The sequence below is a fragment of the Petromyzon marinus genome, chromosome 28, assembly GCF_048934315.1.
Source record: "Petromyzon marinus isolate PM22_M1 ecotype Great Lakes invasive population chromosome 28, UKy_Petmar_22M1.pri1.0, whole genome shotgun sequence".
Classification (NCBI taxonomy): Eukaryota; Metazoa; Chordata; class Hyperoartia; order Petromyzontiformes; family Petromyzontidae; genus Petromyzon; species Petromyzon marinus.
In genome coordinates this window covers 10,763,435-10,783,157 of record NC_133694.1, presented here as the reverse complement: position 1 = coordinate 10,783,157, position 19,723 = coordinate 10,763,435, and the positions used below count along the sequence as shown (strand labels likewise).

The following is a 19,723-nucleotide window of genomic DNA, read 5'->3' as shown; positions in this document are numbered from 1 at the left end:
TTTTATTCTTCTTAAAAATGAAATTTTGCGCTGTTTTAAACACCCTACAAACCTATAGCGAACAAGATAGCGTGGCTTTTTTAGGTTTCACCTTGCTTTTAAAACATTTGCACATCACGATTACGGTATATTCAATAAAAAAAAAGTTACTCACATGATCACGGAATGACTCTGTATCATTTATTATGTCAGGATTCTTAAACCACATAGTGAATTCCGCCTTCTGTGTGCCTTCAATAAAATATACGTACGCACATATTAGCACCGTTAATGATTCAACAGTATAATTAACGCAATCACATGTTTAATACAGAAATGCTGACTTGGAAATCCAGAGGTCATGGGTTCGATTCACGTGTGGCGGGGTAAAGTGTGGTTTAGCCCCACATCTTTCCAGGCCAAATACCCTCTCTAGAGCTCCCTCTAGTGGAGGTCCTCTTCCAGCAGTGGCGTGAGCTAGCGACTACACGGCGCACCTTCAGCTTTCACTTCTCTATATTTAATATACCGAGCACAACAGAAAACAATTCTTAATCAAATTTTCCCAAAGAAGGCCAATCCTGAAACGCCGAGATCTTCCTTTCTTGTGAGTGGAAGCTATAAACCTGTTGTTATTTTTGTATCAACCCATTTTTAAAATGTAACATCAACTGTAGGGTCTATGAATACACCATATCAACACGCATATATCTACACACAGCATACATCGAACAGTATTCTAAGATGTATCCACTATACGTATACATAAATAAGTTACATGAACATTCCACGAATATAAACGTGAATAAGTAACTTTAAAGCAATTGAAAATGTCGAAACTTCAAGCTATAATAATAATTGAATGGTCACATGGAGAGATAATCTAAAGAAATGTATTCAGGAGCAGACGCTCTCGAATAAGGGTTTTGTATGCTTGTGCTAATACCATATAAGACGTATATGATATAAAAGTCCAAACAAATAAAAGTATCTCCCGGCTAAACACACAATGAGGGTAACTATATTTTCTGTTGGGATGTGAGGCCAATGGTGGAAATTCCTAAATCTCACGGAGAGCCAGACTAACCAGGCAACACGCTCCGTGGGGACCTCCTTTGCAAGTGTCAAAATATAATAGGTTTTCCCCTTTTATCTGGCAACAAAACAGGTGTTAAGATTTTGATTTAAAGCTTTCGTGACTGCAGGGATTCATATTCTTGGTTCTTTCGGTAAAGTCACGTAGAAGGGAAACAAGCCCGCTCACTTCTCTTGACAGTCAAAAATGTCTTGTACCTCTTATGGTCCCTCAATGTAATTCCGAGCATTTCTGTCCTAACATTTTAGCTTCAGTATCTGTAAAGAAACAGCCCATGGATTACCTTTAAAAGTGGCACCGACGGAGCTGGCACCATACTGGCACTTGTCACCTCTGTAAGCAATCGGGCAGTGACAGGTGGCGGTACAGGTGACATTGTTGGCACACACTCCTTCGTTCTTGCAGTATCCAGGAGTGCAGGCAGCTTCCTTGCAATTATCTGCCACACACTGCTGCCCATTGTCTGAGAAGTTACAGACATGCCAAACGTCACTTACTGCAAGTATACCTGCTCCACGTTGTCATTGATACATTTAATGGATTAATCTATGGGAAATGCAAAGTCAATTGTGCACACAGTACAGCCTTATATCTTACAGTTGTATCCATCCTGGCAGACACACTTGAATGAACCCGGCAGGTTCTCGCAGATTTCAAACAGAGGGCATGGGGAATTCCCAGACACACATTCATCCACGTCCACGCATGCTTTATTGACGAGCTTGTATCCCGCGATGCACGAGCAAGAATACGAGCCCACGGTGTTATGGCACACGGCCGCCTCGCCGCAGGCTTGCTTGTCCCCAGGTTGACATTCGTCAACGTCAAAGCAAAATGATCCATTGTCTGCGAGACAAAAGAAACATACATTTCCAAAGCCATAAGCTCGACGTGCTGTGCCATTCTTTCCACACACCAGCCCCCACTGCACCGGCACTGGCCACTGCACCACCAGGGAATTTCAGACTCTAGCCACCACTGCTTGTTTTGTTTGAAACAATTTGGCTCCACATTCAGGTGATGCATCCCTCAGAAGGGGTGCTCAGGCTGGCCACCTCTCCCGACCCACCCGCCCCACCTTGGTACTGAAGCGTTCACAGCATTACAAAGTGTTTTCTTCAATGTCTACAATCAGAAATTATGTACAAATACATAGTATGCCAAATAACGTAGTTTTGTGTTCATTCACAGGCATGTATGGACATTATGTGTATCATGTACAACTCTTGCTGGTCAGTGCTTGTTGGTCAACACTTGCTGGCGAAGGCAGTACCACAATACATTGCCTCTGCTGCCGACAATGAAGCGGATAACAAAATCGCTATGCGCCCATTTCCATAGCATCTCTGAAGATACTCGAGGTTGAGCCTGGATAGTACTTGCCTGGATAGCCACCAAAGCATAACAGATACCATAGGCTGCTTGGACTATATATTACCATACAGTATTGTAATTACATCTAATTTACAAGAAAAAACAATTTCAAGAAAGTGAAAAAGACAATTTGAATTACATATTCGCATACTTGTATGTGCTCAGAAAAATCTCCATTTGTCACAACTTGCTTTTATATATTTTTTATATTTTAAACAACTATAAATAGTATGTAAATATGTATTTTTTTCTATTTTTGTATTGTTTTCAATTTATGTTGAGTATTTATGTGACGGCGCTTTTGCCGTGTATGTAAAACAAAAATGAAATTAAGCTGATTTTACGTAGATCAAGAAAAAGGTTGTATTTCATCAGCAATAAACACAATTCACATGCACTCACATGTATAACCGATGCTGCAAGTGCAGTTGTGGGAGCCCTCTGTGTTCACACAAGTAGAGTTTCCCAAGCATGTAGGTGTGCCACTCTGGCACTCGTTGATATCATTGCAAGTGCGCTCATCCGGGTCCAGTTCATATCCATGCTTACACGCACACTTGTAGCTGCCCACTGTGTCCATGCATAACCCATGCAATGGATCACACGGTGTCCTATTGTCAGCCCCTACTGATGAATTGCACTCATTGATGTTGACACACGGCGTTTCGCTTGTACCATTCAGGATGAATCTGAAAATCAGAATTGGAAGTTTATTTCCCCCATTGAGCTTTGCAGCACTATTTGAAGGGTGACTCACCCAGCCACAGCGACAACAAAGCGTTACATATTGCAAGTTATATTTATGCTTTAAGCAAATATAATTGCAGCAATACTATGTAAAACATATTAGTGGAACTGGAAATTAACACGAAGGTACCAATGACATGCAAGATGTAAATGCTGTAGTTCTCATGTGGAATACGATTTATTAAACCATTTGAAACCATTTGGCAAAGAGCCACATGCCTGTAATCCAGTACTTTAGAGGTGACGTTTATATTTAATCATAATTGTTTTGCTGGTACGTAATTGTATTTGTAGTGGTGTTATTTCACACGGACAACGTCTTTTTATCCTGTGTCACGTTATTCGTGCAGAACTCATCGTGGTTAACACCACGTGACTCCGTCGCAACTCTTCCTCTTGCGCTGCTCGTCTGCTACGCCCCGCTCGCTCTCTCTCGTTAGCCTGCTATGTTACATTCTGCTAGCCTCTCTACTGCTAGCCTTCTCACACTCACACTTAGGATTTCGCTAGCCTCTCTACTGCTAGCCTCTCTACCCTCACTCCTCCGACCTCGCCCTTGCCTCCAGTGGGGAATCAGCCAACACCGCTGGAGAGGACGAGGTGTTGAGAGCGGGGTCCCGAACCTCCATTGAATTCACTCTTGTCTTCACTCCAACCAACCCAACTCCTCTGCCTCACACGTTCCCCTTTTATCCTCCTCATTAAGTGCCCCCAGATGGCCCTCATTAAGCCGGCGTCCTCCCTATGCCTCGCACGTGTTCTCCTCCTTAAAACACCACTATCTCTCGCCTCCGTGGCGTCTCCTCCGCGTTTGTATTTGCAGCCAGCCAATCACTGCCTCTTTCGCTAATTGCTGGCGTCTCTCTGTGTGCTGTCACCCAGGCCACCCGCCTGCACTTGCTTATCCTTAGCTGACACCACTGCAACCCCGTACATAATGCAACTGCTGTTTGCAAACCCTGCGCGCGTTACGCCACTACATATTAAAACAAATTTGAATTTACCGTGTGGGATATACATTGTATTCACAAACACTCGTCAAAAACACTGCCTTAAAATATAACAAATTGCAGTCGTGTTCTCCAATAACGCGGTAGTTGCATTCCTGAAGAACACCGTGTTAAGGAAAAATTGCGTTATAATAAATAATATATATTATAGGGTAAAGCAAGTACCCGATAACACATGAAATGTGTACACAGTCTAAACAAATACTGCGGTGAGTGGCTAGCATATATAAGCATACAGCAGCATCCCGCCTTGTGATGCTACACCGAGGCAGCCGTACAATCGCGTATTCCTACTCACTCAACGAAGTTATGTTCACCCAATCACGTTATAAAAAATATGTTCCCTAATACATTAATCGCGTTATATCCAATTTGCATTACGAAAACACGCGTTATAGGGAAAATACTGTATACAAACGGTCCAAGGGTTATGGAAGACCCGACTTGCGGAAATTCGATTTTACGGAAATGGTCCCATAAATTATGTAAAAAATAATGTGAGGCGCGGTGAGGTTGTGGATGAAAACCGCGGAGCGAGGCGTAAGGCGGCCTCGCTCAACCAAAGTGCCCCCTTCACAGAGCCCAAGCTTCACGAGGATTAAGGTCAATGGAATTTTTTGTACCGTTCCGCAATTCTTTTCCTTTTGAAGCATTACGTAATTGTTTGTTTTCTGTATGGTATGTACTGTGTGTCTGTGTGTGTTTGTGTGTGTATGTATGCATGTGTGGTGGGGAGCGGTAGTGTAGTGGTTAGCGCGCTGCGCTACGAACCTGCCGATCCTGGGCCTCCGCTAGGTCGACTCAGCCTCAAATGAGTACCTGGTGCGGTGTGTAAACATCGCCACTCGGGAGACAAAGGTGGCCGGGCTTGGTTCTGGCCACCCACCCCCTCATGTGCTGTGCCGTCCTTCATAGGTGCCACTCACTAACAGCACTTGTCCCAACATGTTAAGGCTATATGGGGTGATCTTTATGTATGTGTGCACGTTTGTGTAGATGAGCCTACGCCACCTTTGTCTTGGTGTACGTGTGTGTTTGTGAAGTCTAGGCCTAGCCGAATGCACGGTAACCATTCGGAAGTGACTGCTTTCTGTTAACGATTTCTATTAAAATCAACAATTGGATACAGCATATGTTCCGTTAGTTTAATAATTGGTAGTGTTAGGGTAGATATTCGATGAAATGAAAGAATCATAAGAAGTGCAGAGCGTATGTACAGCGATACGCGATACAGGTAGCGATAGAAAACGGACATCGCGATACGGTACTGAGAGAAAACGAACCTATTAATCGGGTAGGGGAGGCACAACTATTTCCGGCTATGGGATTTATCTAACCCTTATCTAACCCTTCCGTAAGTCGGGGACCGACTATATATATAATTGGCAACAATTTGGGCTCTGGCCCTTTTTCATCGCACATAGACCAATAAAAGAAGGGCCAGTGCCCAGAACATCACGAATTAAATGTTTTCTGAAAAGGCATTGTTATTAATGAATGTTAATTGTGCTTATGCACCAGTGCCAATGCAGCAGAATCACCAAATTATGTTCACAAAACTTAACCATTTTGTGTGAACTTTTGGTAATATCCAGAAAACAAAAACCTGCCAATGAATGTATCTACATCACCCCTGATTATGCAATAACTACTCTGCACAAATTCTAACATTTAGCTTTTTCGTTATTAAAATTACATTATACAAACTAATAATATATGCCTCTGTACTTATATGTGCTGGGAGAATACGTCATGCAAAGATACAAGATACATACCCCTCATTGCAGACACAGGTTATGTTTTTTTCTGCAGTTACGTGGCAGGTCCCATTTACACCACATATATCTGTCTCACAGGTATTATTTCCTGCAAAGATAAAATTCTTATTGTTAAGAAGTATGGAATTAATTTGTATGCTGAAGTGCATTATGTTATGCATGGGAGATCAGGCAAACACCTAGTGATGTTTTATACGCTGATTAAAATATGCACACTAGGACAAAAGTTGGTGGCAAAGTGGTTAAAGTACATGTTTTGCTGTTGTGATTTTGTTATTCTTATAATTTTCAGAAAATATTTAAATTATAAAGGTCGACATTGGATGACATTAAAAAATTGTATATTGCTCACTTATTAACATTTGCACTGATGTGGCAAAGGCCACTAAACTAGGTTTAAGGCGTACTAGTAGTGTATATTTTAGTGGAAAGATGTTTTACTGGCTTAGAAGTGTAGCTGTGTCTGTTAAGAACATACCGATGCATATGACCCCATTTCCTGTGTAACCAGTCTGGCACTGGCACTGAAAACCGCCATCATAGTTTTGACAGAGCCCAACCTTCTTCGAACAGTTGTTTTGATCTGGTTGGTCACACTCGTTGATGTCTTCACATGACAAACATATACAATGAAACAAATGTGAACCATGATGAGCATTGGCATGTAAAACACTTTAAGTTGGGAAAACGTATCTTTGGTGTGCTTTTATTGAAATTAAACCTTGTGGAGTAAAATGTATTTCAAAGAACAACTAAAGTGGCATTTGTTTATATTGAAATTAAGGACAAATAAGTGGGATATATTGACTTTTTATACTCTAAACAATAAAGGGTAGCATTGCTGCAAAGTTTAAACCTCCGCTAAAAGCATAGCTTAGCACATGCCTTTTCAATATTATACCATATCGCATGGACTGATGCTGTTTTCTGACATAAGCATCTCTGCGATTAGTTCCCTTAGTTGTGATGTTGAATTGGAAGGCATTGTTTAGGGTATGATTTAGGACTTGATGAGAATGTTAAGAGCCGCATGGATCACAGGGCTATACCTAATAAATGAAACTTGAAGTGGAATGTGCAGTGTGGTCTTGAGAAATAAATGAGCATGAACTCTTATACGACACATTTATTTGCGTGGTATAACCCAATACATCAATTATGAAACTTATAAGATCTTTACAATGTACATTTTTTTAAATTTTATTTGGGCGACTATTTTCTCAGCAAGTGCAGATGTAGGTTACATGTGATACTGGTGCCATTGAATTACCTGAACAATCTCTGTCCATGTCAGTCTGGTACCCTGTTTTACAGCTGCATATGTATGAGCCCAGCGTGTTGGCACAATCCTTTTTTACTGGACAGGGATGCTTCTCCGTGCATTCGTCAATGTCTGAGATATGACAAACGTGGTTCATTCACATTTAACACCCAAAAAATGTAAACATGTATTATTTCATACAAACAGTAGGCATCGTCAAATATAATGAGGTTTATTATTGTGACTAGGTTAGTGTGCTATATTTATCATCACAATACCTGTGCAAGTTCCATTTTTCATTCTGTATCCTGCTTTGCATTCACAGCTAAAAGTACCATTCTTGTTTATGCACTTTTCCAGTTCCTGACATGGGTTACTCAAACATTCATCAATGTCTGCACAGAAATAAAAATCATACATTCACATTACGGGCATGCTGTAAGTTCACTACAACAGTCAAAACACTAGAGTGGTGACGTCAACAAATAAAATACCACCAACACATCACACGTATTTTAATATACAATTAAACGTGTTAAAATAACTGAACTGTATTCCTAGAATAGAGAGATATGCAACACATTTTTTTTGTAAGAGGAGGGAGAGTTGGCAAAAACACATTCCTTCCTTCTTGCTACTAATATCACTTATTAGAATGTAAGTAGTAAAGCTTATACGAGTCCTAAAGTATAGTTATTATAAGTATTTTAACTTTAAATGTTTTCTGTTTTGAATCATAGTGGCATTACTTACCATTGCAATGCGTTCCATTTCCTGTATATCCTCTGGCGCAAGTACAATAGAAAGAACCTGGAATGTTCATACAATCTGTACTTGCCCTGTCACAGTTGTTAAGGCTATTATTACCACACTCGTCAATGTCGGAGCATATTTTGCCACTTCCAGCGAACCCTGTTTTGCATCTACAGTCGTACGAGCCATCCATATTGATGCATTCGGCATCACTGTGACACGTGTTATTGTTGGTGTTACATTCATTTATGTCTGTAAAACAAAAGTGAATTTTGTTGAATTATTCCAACAGTGATATCGGTGTCATGTCATTATACGAAAAATGTATTTGGAGCAGTGCATACCCCGTGTATTGGAGAACGGAGCATGGAATGAGATTTATAGAACTACTTCTGATATTCTCCCAATGGTAGATGCATTTTCTCACATCACCTGCTACAGAACAATGCTTGTTTTAGAGCTGTACTTTATACAAATGTGTATATACTCTTTGGTTCTTTCGGTAAAGTCACGTAGGTATAAAATAAAATAAATCACGACGTTTCAGGCGCAACACAAGCGTCCATCATCAGGTGGGAAAGCATGATGACGGATGCTTGTGTTGCACCCGAAACGTCGTGATTTATTTTATGTTATACTGACGTGACTTTACCGAAAGAACCAGAGTATGGATTCCTGCAGTCATGAAAGCTTCAAATAAAAAATGTGTATATATTTGTTTTATTATCAAATGTGATGTTTTTTTTCCATCATTGGTGACACTGAGCTAAGACAATAACGTTTCTACAATTGAAACCCCAGTTCAATTACAGGAGGCTGCACCAATTGGAACCCAGATTGTTCAGCAGTGCTTGCTCAGTGCTCTGACTCGGCCACCTTCTACGGGTTTTGTTGAAAGTGCCTGGGTTGCAACTCAAATTTCAGATTCATAATATTATCCAATGTATTAAAATATATATCATTAACCTGAACCTCAGCCATACGTGCATGTCCGGGATCAATATAATCTGTCAGATATAGTAAAATATCATTATCTGTGGACGTTTATTCAAACCGAGTCAAAGTCTCTCCAAGCTCAATCAGAAGTGGTGCAGTGCTCATCACTATTGTAGGCCGTGAGCCAGAAAAGGACATTTCGCTTTCCCACTGATGTGAGGAGATTCTCTCAAGGAGAACCATTGTTGAATTCTCACAAACGGGGTACAAATGCAGACATCCATAGACAAGTGAGATATATAAGAATACATTTTTTTGTTAACCTGTGCAATTGTCTCCTGCGTATCCACGTTTGCAGATGCAGTTGAAGGACCCCTCAGTGTTGTTACAAATGGAATTATTCCAAAAGCGGCAGGGATCGTCATTGATACGACACTCAAAGTTATCTGTAGGGAACATACACAAGGCTTATAACAATTTGAAACAATTTCATTTTGTGATGTTGAAATATAAAACCCCATTGTGTAAAAAAATGACTTATGATAAAAAATAACTTATAATATAACAAATATATGAATAGTACATTCAGGGATTAATTTTCTCAATTTCCCAGGGAGTATTTTTTTACGGAGCTCAGCCATAAACAGCTCTTGCTGAATTTATTCCATTTAGTATGTACATTTTTAAACGACTGATTTTTGTCATGGCAGTATCAAGCAATGTTGGCCTAATGGTGTCATATTAAAATAAGGCACAGTGTATTTGTACAATGGTCTTTTTAAAATAGGTGTACAAATAAAATCCAAGTAAAGATAAAATCTCCCAAACAAATGTAAGCATTTTCCTACCATAACAATACTTATCGCCATCTCCTTGGAATCCATTATTGCATCTGCACATATAGCTCCCAAGTGTGTTGACGCAGTGTCCATTCGTTGCACAAAGAGAAGAATTCAGTGCACACTCATTGATGTCTGCACACAAGGAGACACCACTCTTTAGCCATGGCACTTAGTGATCATATCGGGTCACATTTTAATTTATTCAAATCATATTCTTTGGGTCTTTCGGTATAGTCACATGACTTTACCGAAAGACCCAAAGAATATAAATTTCTGCAGTCACGAATGCATTAAGTCAAGATTCTTCAAATCACTTAAGTCTTGGTTTGTGATGCACTTCCCTCGTCAGTATTACATTTATGGATCTCTCTGTGTAGATGCATGCATCTCATATGCATGTGTACATTTCTGGGATCTGTACTTAAAGTTGGGCTCACCAGAACCTAAAATATACATTATCATTAGCAGGGGAGGAAACAAGTGGGGCTCACATGCCTTTTCTAGTGGAATTCCAACCTTACTGACAGCACGTAACACTCTTATTGGCTTAAGAGGACAATACTTTCCTTGTGGTACTTTATATATAAGCATGGGAGTGCTACAGGCAGCAGTGATTGAATTTGTCCACAGTTGTCTATCACTGTCACCTGTCACATTTGTTCATATTTATTTTGTTGGTGACCTAAAGTAAGAGGACCGCAACGAATTTCAGGAAATGCAGATGGTATTTTCTTTTTCACGGAGGCTGTGAGCTTTTTACAAATATTTGTGTGTTGTTTGAAACTCATGGTGTGTTTGTCAGTGCATCATACGAATCACTGTCATACACAGCATTGTGGAAAGAAAGGCATCCAGGCTGGTGTGTAAATGGCTCTGCCATTTCCTTGTGTGCTGTGCAATCTCGAAAGTTGGTCACTTAGAACATACATAGGTGTCTATGTGTGTATGTATTTGTTTGTGTGTGTGGGAACAACATGTGAATGTGGTCTATATCTTGTTTTCAAATGCCTTACGTAAATATTGGGTGTTTTATTCTCATAGACACGTTTTGTAAAATGACATGAACAAGAAACATTCAGTACATCCAATGGTTAATAATACACACGCCAAAAGCTGCTCTTGCTTGACGTCCAGTAAAGAGAGCATGCAATAAAGTATCGTACAGTTATTTAACTTTTTGTTGTATGTTTAACTAAGAAGATCACACGTCATAAAACACAAACAGACACACATCTGTGAGCATACCAGATAAAATACAGCTATAGCCCTTGACCTTGATTTGTAAAACTAACAATATTCATATATTTATCCAGAAACGTTTACTTCATAGCAAATAAGCAGTCATCCAACTTTTGACATATGCAACATTTTCTTGCCAATGAAACTTCTCATCAATATATCCATACAGCACCTTCACATTGGGAGCTGTTTGTGGGGCTGATTCTGTAGCCTTTTGTGCAGCTGCACTCGTATCCACTAAGCGTGTTTTCACATGTCTGATCACACACCCGTGGCTGCGCCAAGCACTCATTCTCATCTGTCGAACAAAAACAAATACAGATGATTTGATAGAAGAGAATGCCAAGCAACATGAATTCGCTACAATATTATACAAAGTGGATTAGAACATGTAAATAAACATTTCGCGAATTGTTCACTACCACAGTAAATGGAATTGTGTATATAATGATGCATAAATACATGTTCACTATTTTAAAACACACATATTTTGGAATTAGATTAATTAACCACAGTCACCAAACACGCAAGCATGGATGTATTTTGAACTTCTTTCGCATCGTACGTAGCCAACCACGCTAATTGGAGGTGCGATACAGACTGATGTACAAGGATGTAGCTGATAGCATCAAAATGTGACTGCCCTCAACTAGGAGAGGATGATATAATCTACACAGAGAAAATAATTCACATACCATAACACTTTGTTCCATCGCCTTTTAGATGTGCTGGACACGGCCCGCATGTAAAATTCATGGATGGAGGGGGGAAATCAGTGCAATTCACGCCAGGGTGACAGGGGTTGTCTGCACACGCGTTAAAATCTTCTGCGCAGTATGTCCCCGTGTACCCAGGTTCACATAGGCAGCCAGCAACCTTCAAGCACAGGCATGATAGGCGGCAAAAACACAAAGCTTACTGAACAACATTAAATTAAAATTAGTTTTATAGCGTTGTAATGGGGATGCCGCTTCGGTACAACGGTTAGCACATTGGACTTGGGATCCAGAAGTCGCCTGGTTGTTCTCTTGGGACAGAAATTGAAATAATTATGCATTTTCTTAAATCCCCCCTCTGTCCCTCCCCAGCAGCAGTATATGTGAGCACACCACCACAGTTGGTTGTGCCTGTTGGGGAAAAGTGTGGGTACTGCCACCAATTCCAAGGTGTCTAGCCAGGATGAAAGAGTAGGCCAAATATTCTCTAGCAGGGCTCTCTAGAGCCTCCTTGAGTGGAGACCTGTCCACCCACAGTGAAATTCAGTTCCAGGGTTCCACCTTCATCTTTTGGTAATCACTAAATTTGTCAACATATTTCATACAAGGCTATTTCAAGACTTAAAAATTGAGCACATACTGTTTACAATAACGTGCATAATTTTTTTAATGTGTTTATTTTTCTACTTGAACTGCATCATTGTGTAAGGACAGTACAGGGCCTAGTGGCCCTAAATAATGATTGCAGCGATGAGGACAGGCAGGGTCAAGTGAGGTAACTGGGTGAGGAGTCAACGCGGGGGTAGAGATAGAACCTCCGGGGTGTTATAGTGAGGCAAAGGAGAGAGTTCGGGAAAAGGGGCGTGGCAGAGCCAAGGGGAAATAAAAGGCAGCACGGAGCGGGGCTCAGGGCTGCTGTGGGAAGTCGGGCTCCAGACCGTCGTCGCAGTCATCACGGTGGATTGCCCTCATCATCTTGGAAGGCTAGGAAAAAGTTATATATCTTCGCCGTGGCTACTACATCGACGGCTCTTATATAGTCAGTCAGCTATGTAGTGAACGTCATGTAGCAGCTACGTAGAGTCACCCAGTTGTATATAGTCAACCTGTGTCCACCTGACAACATGTCATCGAGTCGGGTCGACTGTAATATATAATAAATATGTTTTAACTTAAGAAAGACAGCGTCTCTGAGTGATACATTACAATTGTATTTATGATGTCGTTTACAATTACTGGAGTAAAAAATAACGCATTCATACCAAGTGCCATGTTGTCAGTTGTTGCTAGTTAAATCATTCACAGGCTCAATGGACATTTTGAGCAGTGAAATACACCATAGGACAGTAATTATAATACTTAGAAGAAAGAACCAGATTTTGAGGGCCCCGGATAAACAAATTCACAGATATTCGCGTCACAAATAAATGGAGTTCAACTGTATTAAATGATTACAATGTATTCACATGGCGTTTAAGAAACTATGACCCCACAAATTTTGATTTGTACAAAATTTTTACATATTTTTTGCAGCTGACCTGGTAAGTGGATCCATCTCTGCCGTTGATGCTCAGGGTGGTCTGGTTGTAGAGGCACGTGGAGTGGGCGCTGCAGTTGCAAAGAGTGAGGTTGAGCAGTAGCACAGAGGAGGCCTTGCCGTCGCTGGCGCTCACCACGCCAAACACTGGCTCTGAGCTTCTGGGACTCCATGTGAAATTCCCATCACCTGCAACAACCACAGGCAGCAGCAGCAATCGCTGATCGTAATTTTGCATAAAACATTTACAGCTATTTGTTATTTTAAAGTGGATTTTGTCAATTACCTTACGAGTGCATTCATACAAAGACATGTGGGTGCCACTCGATATTGAAGTTTGTTATTTTAAAGGTCATGCATCGTGGTTTCATTCATGTTCCTGTTACAATGAAGCACTCCGAGTTTAAAGACAACTGCTCAATATTTATTGATTACATACTGTGGCGATTAGTCAATTAAGCAAATAAATCGACTAATAATTTCAATCGACCACTACTTTTTGCAGTCCATTACTCAGGCCCCTTTAAAAATGTTGGCCATCCTCCACACCTTGCCTCTTGAAGGTGGGAAACCTCCCCAAATAAGCCCCACCCAGCATAATGTGACTGCTGATGCCGATAACATCACCAATCCCCGTCCTTCACACTACCGTCCAGGGCCACAAGCGTGGGAATAGAAGTGGGACCTTTTTCCCAATCTATTTTCATGTCATTTTGATCAAGTAATTAAACCGAAGTAATATTTACTTTTCTCAATTCTGGACAGAATACAATATCTGTATGGTAATCATGTTTCATTTATAATGTACATTTACAATTATTTCTCAGTGCATGACTATTGGCATGTAATGGACACTTACTTGTAATACTGAGGTCTGAGGAGTTAGTTATGATGTTAAAGTCAATGGGGTCATTTTCTAAATCCACTGCAATCAGCTGGAAGAACACTGTTTCATTCAGTTTGGAATTCATCTGTCCAACGGAAGTAATGTTTGGTGGGAAGTTTTCTGCAACAAGAACAACACAACATTTAATATTTATGGAAAACTTCTCACCTTGGTTGAATAATTTATGCTGACTTCAGGCTTTTTTAATTTTCTAAGCATTTTCTGCCAGGGATAAAACAAACATGACATTCAACCACCTAATTTATATGTTCAGAAGTTTATCAAGGCCTTTATTTATTATTTATGTTGTGTGTTATAATAACCTATGTGTCACTGATGACCTTTTATAAATCTTTCTGGAAAATGTTTGTGGCAATGTGTTAGATCTCTTTTCTTGTGCTCTCATATTCTCTACACACTATGAGTATTTTTTATTATTACCTACTATAATCACCCAGAAATGTCTGTCTGTCCCGCGCGTGACGTCACTCCACATGAGGCCCACCCCCCGCGTGACGTCACTCCACATGAGGCTCCCCCCTCATTAATATTCATGAGTGGGTGGATTTTTAAACTAACGCAGAGGAAGGTCGAGCTCAATTAAATGTATTACGCAAAGTCGTTTCAAATATGACGTTTCTTTACAGAATGTGACGGGAAAAAAATAATCTACGCAGCACAGTGCTACATCCATGCGTGACGTCACTGAAAAAGAGCCCCCCCCTTCATGAATATTCATGCCCGTGTGCAAAATTACACTAACGCACAAGGTCGCGCACTCCACATGCCGCGCCCCTCCCCTCATTAATAATCATGAGCGGGTGACGTCACTCTACATGGAGCAACCCCCCCCCCCCTCATTAATAATCATGAGCTGAATAATATTTATATTGAATATTTCAGATTTACTGCAATATACACCCGTCCTTGGACGGGCAAAAAAAGCTAGTATATATAATAGTCATAATGAAGACTGTTGAAATGCCTACACAACACACAAATGAGCAATGCAGTATTACCAGCCAGCAGGTCATATATGTGATTCCACAAAAAGATAACTGGAATATGACCTCCAACTCACCAAAATAATGTTACTGCAAGTTAAGTTTAACCAAAGTTGAACACAGGTTCACTGCATGTTTTTGAGGATGTAACATCAAAAACGTGCACACATACTTAGCTCTTGGCCCACTTTGATAAACGCGTTAGCACTGGTTTGCGTGGCGAGTCCGAATAGTATGTTTCCAGTGCTGAGTGCATCAAAAATGCAATCCTTCTGCCCTTCACAGGTACTTTCAACTGCTGCCAGATTTTCTGGGCTCGTTTGATTCACGAGTTCTTCAAAAAACAGTGGCACAAAGCTATTGTTGTTGAAGGTGTACCAGCTCTCCCCAGTGCTGCTGTTATAGGAAAACAGGCTTGTGCTTGGTGTAGTTTTCCCTGCAAAGGTAATTGGAAACGGTGCTTTTTAATATGCAAGCAGTACCCATCATTATGCTCATTCTTGATACGTCATATTCAAAGCAATAAGTATAATTTACAAAAACACGTTGCACTACAGGACAACTTACAAGTCATGCCAAACTCATAAAATATTGTAGATTCTGGTGGTAATGTTCCATTGAATGGCAGCACAGTGCCATTTGAAGGTTGAAAGTCATCTGTGGGATCCTTGTTGAAAACACCTGTGTAGAAAATAATTAAAGTAAGTGTTGCGAATCTATAACCCCCAGAGCATGCCGTTTATATGTAGAACGTTCCTCAATGTTTCCAGACTGCATTGTCATGTGTAGTACAGGTACTACTTTTGTCTGCAAAGAGGCGCTGCATGTATGCATGTTTGTTTAAATTATTTCGCAACATACGTAGCCAACCGTACTCATCGGAGGTGCTGTAACAGTGGATGTGTCATTCAAGTAAAAGGCTGTGATCAGATGTATGGCAGATTTCATACAGTTATACAAGAACACCTGCATGTGTGAAAGCAATTTCATGCACGTTGGTCAAGAGATTCAAGCATGGTGATGCAAACATTTATATCAAGCCTAGGAGTGGCAGAACAAAAGTGGCAGCAACTTTAATTAACACACGACGGTGATGAAATAATTAATGCCAACCTGTGAGAGTTACAGACAAAACACAGGTGTATTGCAGATAGGTCACCATGCTGTGCAATAAATGTTGTCTGAATTGCTGTGTGTCCCCACGTACAGCCATACATCTTAGCAGCACCTTTCACTAAAAATCCGATCATAGCTTTCTGCGTGACACTTTTCTTTGCTCTTGTAGTGGCAGCCTCTGTGCAGCTTATACACGACACTAGACGGCACTGCAGCATTGCAACCAACTGAGAAACATGCTGGACAAAGGTGACTGTACTCGCCGCATATGTTTTTCGGTAAAATTAACCTCATGGAGTTTCGGTATGCACGTGTGACATTTTTTTATTTGACCAGGTAAAAACTCAGCACACCAGGAAAGTTACATGTCAAAGTGACCTGGGTCACTAGAATGACAAAAATAATAAATAAGGAAAATAAAAAAAAGATAATGTTTTGGGTAAGATCACTTTAGTATAAATGTGTCATAAACCCACCACCACCCAATATAGCCAATTAGTCAGGTTTGTCACGTAAACAAAACATGCCAAATAGTTACTACTTCAGAACACTGGTGTGTTGGAGAGTAAATGCACATTTATCATTTGAGTAGGACGTTTCGCTGGTAATTACATCCAGCATCATCGGGTGATTTTTCCAGAATTGACAACGGTGGGCTGAAGTAGTAACTAAATGGCATGTTTAGTTTACGTGACAAACCTTACTAATTATCTGTGTCGGATGGTGGTGGGTTAACAATACATTTATACTTATGCGATCTAACCCAAAAAAACCTTTAATATGAATAATATTGGTTGTGAAAGCCGAAGTGTCAAACTGAAACTCAAGGCAGTTAAAAAAAATGTATTTAACACAATGCTTGCTAAGTTGATACGTTTTAAGAAGGCACATGTTGTTTTATTATTTAGGACTGACATTCTACAATTTCGTGTGCCATTTGACGAACGATGAAGGGTCAAGATGTGAGATGCCATCAGTGATGTCTCACCTAGTAGGCCTAGTGTGCGGTTGATGAACGTTTCTGGCAGCAGAATGATGAAGCTGAGGGCCCCGTAAACCCCTGACACGTTCACGGAGATGCCCGACGGGAATGAGGCCATTAGGCCTGAAATTCCTGACCGCTGAATTGATGTTGAGTTTTTTATGAATGGAACATCTGCCAAGACAGCGGCAGCAGAATACAACAATTAGGGCATGTCACAATATATAGAATCATCAATTAAAATGAAATTTTACACTTGGAATAGTTTGATTTGTTTTTATTATTTAAGATGTATTAAATTGACAAGCACATCACATGCAAATGCTTGCATTTAAGTTAATTGACTTAATATTATTAATAAATATATACAAAATTACACATCAATCACAGCATACAATACAAGAGGGGAAACACTATTGATTATTGAACTGAATTACAACTCTGAATAGTGACATTTCATCAATCACTGGGAGATTAATCAGTACATGTGTACATATGTATTTTGAATAAAGGTGTCAGTTTTTGTGTCAGTTAAAAGGGTAAAACCTATTACTATATCTTGTTACTGGCAAAGGTCTCATAATGTAAATGCTCACCCCGAGCCCTCAATACTCTGATAGTGCGCTGTTTTTGAGTTGTACGCCTTTTGGCGTCTTCTGGTCCAACACCAGTGGAGACTAGGCTCTAAGAAAAGCCGTCTCGGGTGTGGACCAATCAAATTCAAGGACAGTGCATATTATCAGAGTTGTCTCTTTTGTTTGCATTTTGACTGCTTGTGTTGTGGTTATTGCAAACATGATGCCTTGAATAAAGGTGTCAGTTTTTGTGCCAGTTAAAAGGGTAAAACCTATTACTACAGTACATATGTGTCTATGGATGATAATGAAGGGCAATTCTTTATGCGGACAGTCAAAAGTATAAAAAAAGGAAAATTTTACGCTTAATTATTTTTATTACTTATATTCTCTATAATTATGCTGATGACGATTACAGTATTATATTTTAGTGTGTTTTTTTATGCAAAGTATCTCTATGTATGTGTGAAAGTAAGCATACACGTCGGTTGTAAATTATATGTACTATTTTTTATCTAGGCTGAGGATGCATGTAAATGTCTACACACACAATACAATTATAACTTTATTTAATATATCATTAAAAAAATACGTCCTCACATCCAAAAGGATGCATTTATATATTGACAGCATTGTCACATACAGTACACTACTTTGAATGTGAATTACACATTATAATGTGTGCCTCATAAGATACAAATAATAATGATAAACTGTACTGCTCCAAAAGTTACCTGTTACATTCACAGCTTCGTCGTTTAAAAAGACTGCAGTGCTGTTATCTCCGAGTATCCACTGCACCTGTTTAAATTAATAATAATTGTAAACATACATAGAAACATGATCCGGCAAAAACCGCTCCGGAGGCTGTGGCCCAGTCCATAATAGATTAAAAATAATAATAACCAAATAATAACGACCGTCAAACACAATCATGTTGATGAAACAAGAGCGTAGGAGTACGTACTACATCAGCCCCATGCCACCCTTCCGAGATTGGAGTGGTAAGTACAACAGTAAAAAACGGTAACTTTTACAGCAGGATATTTATTTTTCACTCTTTGTACGTTTATTTATGCCAATTTCAAACAAATTTTAAACAAAAAATAACATACACATGACACCTAAAAACAATGGTTTTCAAGGATGTGGAAAAATAAGCTATTTTAAATCATGATTATTAGTGATTATCCGGCGTTTTTTTTTTTAATCCGGCGCTCCCTCCCCCGAAAATCGATATTCTATGATCTACCTCATACCGTATATGTCATTTTGTTGCGAGACCCTTCATATAGGTCCTCAGTATTTTTGGTACGACAGTATAATGGTACACCTGTTGGTATGTCCATCATGTGCCATAGCAGTTTAGTGTGTTTGCAAAGAAAGTCATATGGGACTTTGGAAATAAGTTTGGTCATGAATTAGTAAGCTAACTCGGCAATGTCATACTGCTTGTTTAACATGCAGTGCATTTACAGCCTTTTTTGTCAATCCACTGCTGGGTGAGGGCCTTCCCATGCCATGTGGTTGTGGGAGATGTTTCATATTTCTCCACGCTGGTTCAGTACTGTACTGCTTGGTGAATGTGGGCCAGAATGTATTCATATATCACTCGCTACTAACGTTGATTATAGCCAGGAGTCAAACCCAGGTAACTCGTGTTTCATATCGCTGTGCTAATCACCTGCACTACTTCGCACCCAGTTACAGTTACTGTAACAGTTCCTTCATAGTACACGTTTATATCTATCTTCTTAACAGTGTGATTCATTGGTAGACACTATATGAGACTGGAAATGCATGTGAACGTATGGAGTAACATAGACCACAGCAAGACCACAGTTATTTTACAATCTGTGCAGACATATTGCAGATAAAGTACCGTGTAACCC

The 19,723-nt window shown here is 39.9% G+C and overlaps 1 protein-coding gene across 2 annotated transcripts in view; it reads right to left on the bottom strand.

Annotated features, from left to right (window-relative positions):
- LOC116946999 (uncharacterized) overlaps positions 1-19,723 on the bottom strand; it is a 51,856-nt gene that overhangs the window by 8,347 nt on the left and 23,786 nt on the right. For both annotated transcript variants that reach the window (XM_076070190.1, XM_032962336.2), the window contains 19 exons: positions 18,566-18,632; positions 17,263-17,430; positions 15,726-15,839; positions 15,331-15,594; positions 14,128-14,274; positions 13,270-13,457; positions 11,711-11,891; positions 11,188-11,313; positions 9,783-9,908; positions 9,258-9,380; positions 7,999-8,250; positions 7,524-7,640; positions 7,255-7,377; positions 6,463-6,591; positions 5,982-6,072; positions 2,852-3,138; positions 1,673-1,921; positions 1,359-1,538; positions 155-231 (listed from right to left, as the gene is read on the bottom strand). In XM_076070190.1, the coding sequence (XP_075926305.1) occupies positions 155-231; positions 1,359-1,538; positions 1,673-1,921; positions 2,852-3,138; positions 5,982-6,072; positions 6,463-6,591; positions 7,255-7,377; positions 7,524-7,640; positions 7,999-8,250; positions 9,258-9,380; positions 9,783-9,908; positions 11,188-11,313; positions 11,711-11,891; positions 13,270-13,457; positions 14,128-14,274; positions 15,331-15,594; positions 15,726-15,839; positions 17,263-17,430; positions 18,566-18,632 (3,009 nt within the window). The remainder of the gene's footprint in view (positions 1-154; positions 232-1,358; positions 1,539-1,672; positions 1,922-2,851; positions 3,139-5,981; positions 6,073-6,462; positions 6,592-7,254; positions 7,378-7,523; positions 7,641-7,998; positions 8,251-9,257; positions 9,381-9,782; positions 9,909-11,187; positions 11,314-11,710; positions 11,892-13,269; positions 13,458-14,127; positions 14,275-15,330; positions 15,595-15,725; positions 15,840-17,262; positions 17,431-18,565; positions 18,633-19,723) is intronic.